Here is a 4,635-nt window from a genome sequence, read left to right as displayed (position 1 = left end):
TTTTTGAGCCAGTCTCGCTCCATCGCCAGGCGCCAGACTGGAGTGCAGTGGCGCAATCTCGGCTCACTGCAACCTCCGCCTCCCGGGTCCAAGCAATTCTCGTTCCTCAGCCTCCCGAGTAGCTGGGACTACAGGCATGCGTCACCATGCCCAGCTAATTTTTGTATTTTTAGTAGAGACGGGGTTTCACCGTGTTGGCCAGGATGGTCTCGATCTCCTGACCTCGTGATCCGCCCGCCTCGGCCTCCCAAAGTGCTGGGATTACAGGCGTGAGCCACCGCGCCTGGCTGTCGTCACATTTTGTCTTAATTGGTTGTGGTTCCTATTCCAGAATAAAATAATTGCCCAGATGGGACTGTGGACTTAGGGAGCCCTTTGTGGCATGACCCCTTCCTCCTTTTCCTCTCCTCATGGAGAGCCACCCGCTGGTGGGGGCTTCTCCGGCTTGTGCCTGTCTGATCTCCTCCTTAAAGCTTTGTCTAGGCTGGGCATGGTGGCTCACGCCTGTGATCCCAGCACTTTGGGAGGCTGAGGTGGGTGGATCACCTGAGGTTGGGAGTTCGAGACCAGCCTGACTAACATGGAGAAATCGCTTCAACCCTGGAGGCGGAGGTTGCGGTGAGCCAAGATCACACCATTGCACACCAGCCTGGGCAACAGGAGGGAAACTCCATCTCAAAAAAAAACGCTTTGTCTGATGCCGCCCAGCCCTGGTCCTCATTTAGCTTTTGTGCCTGTAAGCCCAGCCCAGGCCTCCTCCCTGTGGGCAGCGGAACCTTGTGGGCCACTCAGTGTTTATATTTGGCCCCCAACCTCGGTGTTCACCCTCCCGTGCCAGTTCCTCATTTTGCCATCTGTCTTCCTCCCCAGCTCTGCCAAGCCAAGGGCTTCATCTGTGAGTTCTGTCAGAATGAGGATGACATCATCTTTCCCTTTGAGCTGCACAAGTGCCGGACCTGTGAAGGTGAGGGCCAGCGCCAGGCACTGGTGACTCAGCACCTCCCGGGTTCCCAGGGGAGCATCAAGCCTTGGTGGTGAGAGGGGCTGTGTCAGAGCTGACTTCTAGCTGGAGGTAATACGAACTGTTTCCTTCTCTCTCTCACCTTCCCAATCTGCGTAGAGTGTAAAGCGTGTTACCATAAAGCCTGCTTCAGGTCTGGAAGCTGTCCGCGGTGTGAGCGGCTGCAGGCCCGGCGGGAGTTGCTGGCCAAGCAGAGCCTGGAGTCCTACGTGTCGGACTATGAGGAGGAGCCCGTGGAAGCACTGGCCGTGGAAGCCACCGTCCTGGAGGCCACCTGAAGAAAGCACATGAAGCCTCCGTCTGGGGCCAGGGTCAGACATTTTGCAGAACTGAGCCACACTTTGAAGGACTTGCCCCACCTGGGGCTTTTTTTTTTTTTTAATTATCATCGTCTTTTTTTTTAATGACTTCTGTGACATCCGTGTGTGGTCAGCCTTTGGAAGGTTGATGGGGTCCAGTCTGTGGTGACAGATAATTTGTAAGCACCAGGTGTTTTCATGAGAACTGACATGTGGGTCCTTCAGTGAAGCTTCTAGTGCCTCTGTCAGAGGAGCAGAAAGCAAGAGCCAGTTCTTCCAGCGTCTGTGACCTTGTCCACTAGGGCCTGACCAGGTTTTACCTGCATGTCAAGTATCATTTCCAGGTTTCTTTTGAGTTCAGGAGCTTCTGAGCCAGCCCCTTCTCAAGCGCCTCTCCTTTGCTGCTGAAACGGGGATGGAGTCTTCTCTCTCCCTGTCCTGGACGAGAGTCAGACTGTGCCCTGGGCAGAGAGTGGGACTATGTCCTGGGCATTTTGTCCGCTATTCGGGTATTTTGGGGGCCATAGAACAGAGTCCTAACTATCCTAGACTCCTCAGAGACCTCAAAGAGGCAGCCGTGAATGTTCCTCTGTTGTTGGCATTTCCTGTTTGAAACCGTTGAGGCCTAGGTGATGTGACAGACTGACTTTCTTCATCTACCCTGCTGAGCCTGAAGCAAAGAACAGAGCTGCTTCGGCCAGGCCAATTTGTCTTCGTATGCCACAGGCGTATGTGAGGCGACAGCCCTTGCTTCGGGAGCGCTGACTCAGCTAGAGGAGCTGTTGGCCCCTCTTCAGGGTTCAGGTCTCTCTTAGTCACTGGCTCTTTGGTGCAGGTATGATCTTTGAGCTCAGGCGGGTCCCTGATGCCACCCTAAGGTGAGGACAGAAGCCCCGCCCACTGTCTTGTTCACGTGTCCCTGACTGTGTCCTTTGTTAGATGGTCGTTGTGGTTCTGAGTAGAAGTACAACCTGACTGCATTCTCCCTTCCCTTCCTGCAGCAGAGCTGGGCCCTTCCCTGGCGGCCGAGTCTGTCTTGCCTTAGCTTCTCTTGTCAAAGTTGGAGAAAAGCTTCCTGCTGTTAGTGGTGTTGCAGAACGTGACCATTCGCGGATGTGAGTGTGAATGTTCCTGTGTTCTCGGGATAAACAAGAGCCTTTATGCCAATTATGCACTTAACTCTTTTTTTTTTTTTTTTTTTTTGAGACAGAGTTTTACTCTTGTTGCCCAGGCTGGAGTGCAGTGGCACAATCTCAGGAGGCTCACTGCAACCTCCGCCTCCCGAGTTCAAGCAATTCTCCTGCCTCAGCCTCCCGAGTAGCTGGGATCACAGGCATGCACCACCCCACCCGGCTAATTTTGTATTTTTAGGAGAGACAGAGTTTCTCCATGTTGGTCAGGCTGGTCTTGAATTCCTGACTTCAGGTGATCCACCTGCCTCAGCCTCCCATCATGCTGGGATTACAGGCGTAAGCCACTGCGCCTGCCCTGTGCACTTAACTCTTTATCTAGCCTGGTGATATTTATATGTTCAGTCGTCCATTTCATATTTCCAATTTTAGTGTACTTCCTCCTCCCACTTTTCATGTGTGTTTTGATGGTTGAAGTCTTTAGGTGGGACCGTGTATGTGTTTGTGGTGCTCTTCAAGTTGATACAGCTGTTTCTAACCTCTGTGAAAACACTGGTCAGAGTTGCTTCTCCAAGGGCTGGCAGCTCTGTGAACTAAAGCCTGCAGCATTTTTGTTCTGGGGTTGACTTCTTCCCATATACCTGTCTTCTCATAGTTGCTTGCTGGCAGGGAAAAAATGGGTGTATGTGCTGCCCCTGGAAGCTGAACAGAAAGTTGCATGTGGTTGGTGGAAGCTGATGAGCACCTGAGCTGGAGGTAATAAGGAATCTCACAGGGAACGACAGAGGCTCCCCCAGCGCAGGGGGAACGTGGAACTGGCCTGTGCTCTTGGTTCCTCTGCCTCAGGTTTGGGATCTGAAAGCCTCTTTGGGCTAGAAGACCTTGAGGCTCTTCTCCCTTCAGTTCATAGTGGGGCTCTAAAAGCCAAGTCCCAGCAGTGTTGAAGGGCTGACTAGAAGGCCCGTGTCCTTCAGGGAGCTTTAAGAATGACCCCACAGAACTCACGTTTCCCTGGGGGTTAGGCCCCAGGTTCAGACGCAGGGGCTTATAAAGGTGTGAGCTCTACTTCCAGTTTTGGTCCTTGTGCTGGAGGAGACACGGACTGTCTTGTCCTGCCTGGTTCATGTCAGCGCAGGATCGAGGATGGAAGTGCTGAGTTTCTGAAGCTGAACTCAACGCTGGGTCTTAGATGCTCCTGACTTGTCACTAGTTTTTCTCCCTCAACCGCACTCCTTTAGACTGTGTGTCTGTGTTCGTGACTGAGACTGTGCTGTCATCACCGTCCAAATGCCTATTTATTATTCGAGAGTCGGGGAAGGTGGGTAGAGGGTGGGATGTTTGGGAAGCACTTTGCAACTTACCAGTATCTGAAAATCCCCTGCTGTTGTGGGGAGAAGCTTTGAATGCACTGAAGAGAATCCCTTCTAAACGAAGTGGGAGGGTAGTGTTCTTTTTGTAAGTAAAGGAAAAGAAAAAAAAGTTGATTACCAGGTGGAGACAAGATTTGAGACATAGCAGAAGAGTGGAAGACAAATATTTTCCACTTAAATGAGGCCGTTTTTGACATTCTCTGCCAAGGATTTGGAGCTTTTGTTGAATTAACGTAAACGGCGCGAGTCTCAGCAGAGATGTTCTGTGTGTACAGCCCGTGCTCTGAACGGGGCTTCCACGTGCCGGAGTTCATGCACAGCCTGACGGTTCATGTCATCTTTAATAAACTAAGGAAATGAAATTCTGTCCTTTGTTAGCCTGCCTTGACTGTCAAGAAAGGGTTTTGTGTCCACTGTAAAGCAGGTATATCTAAACATTGTCTACATGTTAGCACATAAAGCAGACTGGACCATACAGGTCAAGACAGGTAGGGTGGGGTGGCTTTGTCACTAACTTGCTGTGAGACCTCGAGTGAACGACTTCACTTCTCCGGATTTCTGCTCCTTCATCTGTACAGTGACAGAATTCAGCTTTGTGACACAGAGTCCTTTCTGGTGCTCGGAGCGTGTGCCCCTGCCCATACCCCTGGTGTAATTGTCACTTAAAATGAGGTGTCGTCCAGGCGCGGTGGCTCACGCCTATAATCCCAGCACTTTGGGAGGCCGAGGCAGGTGCATCATGAGATCAGGAGTTTGAGTCCAGCCTGACCAACATGGTAAAACCCCATCTCTACTAAAAATACAAAATTAGCTGG

The 4,635-nt window shown here is 51.6% G+C and overlaps 1 protein-coding gene across 9 annotated transcripts in view; it reads left to right on the top strand.

The window, feature by feature from the left end:
* RUBCN (rubicon autophagy regulator) overlaps positions 1-2,583 on the top strand; it is a 74,628-nt gene extending 72,045 nt beyond the window's left edge. For all 9 annotated transcript variants that reach the window (XM_017541015.2, XM_017541014.2, XM_017541010.2 and 6 more), the window contains 2 exons: positions 871-964; positions 1,121-2,583. In XM_017541015.2, coding sequence (XP_017396504.1) covers positions 871-964; positions 1,121-1,299 — 273 coding nt within the window. In that variant the 3' untranslated portion in view covers positions 1,300-2,583. The remainder of the gene's footprint in view (positions 1-870; positions 965-1,120) is intronic.
* Positions 2,584-4,635: the final 2,052 nt, after the last annotated feature.

The sequence above is a fragment of the Cebus imitator genome, unplaced genomic scaffold, assembly GCF_001604975.1.
Source record: "Cebus imitator isolate Cc_AM_T3 unplaced genomic scaffold, Cebus_imitator-1.0 Scaffold129, whole genome shotgun sequence".
Classification (NCBI taxonomy): domain Eukaryota; kingdom Metazoa; phylum Chordata; class Mammalia; order Primates; family Cebidae; genus Cebus; species Cebus imitator.
This window is presented reverse-complemented; position numbering and strand designations above follow the sequence as displayed.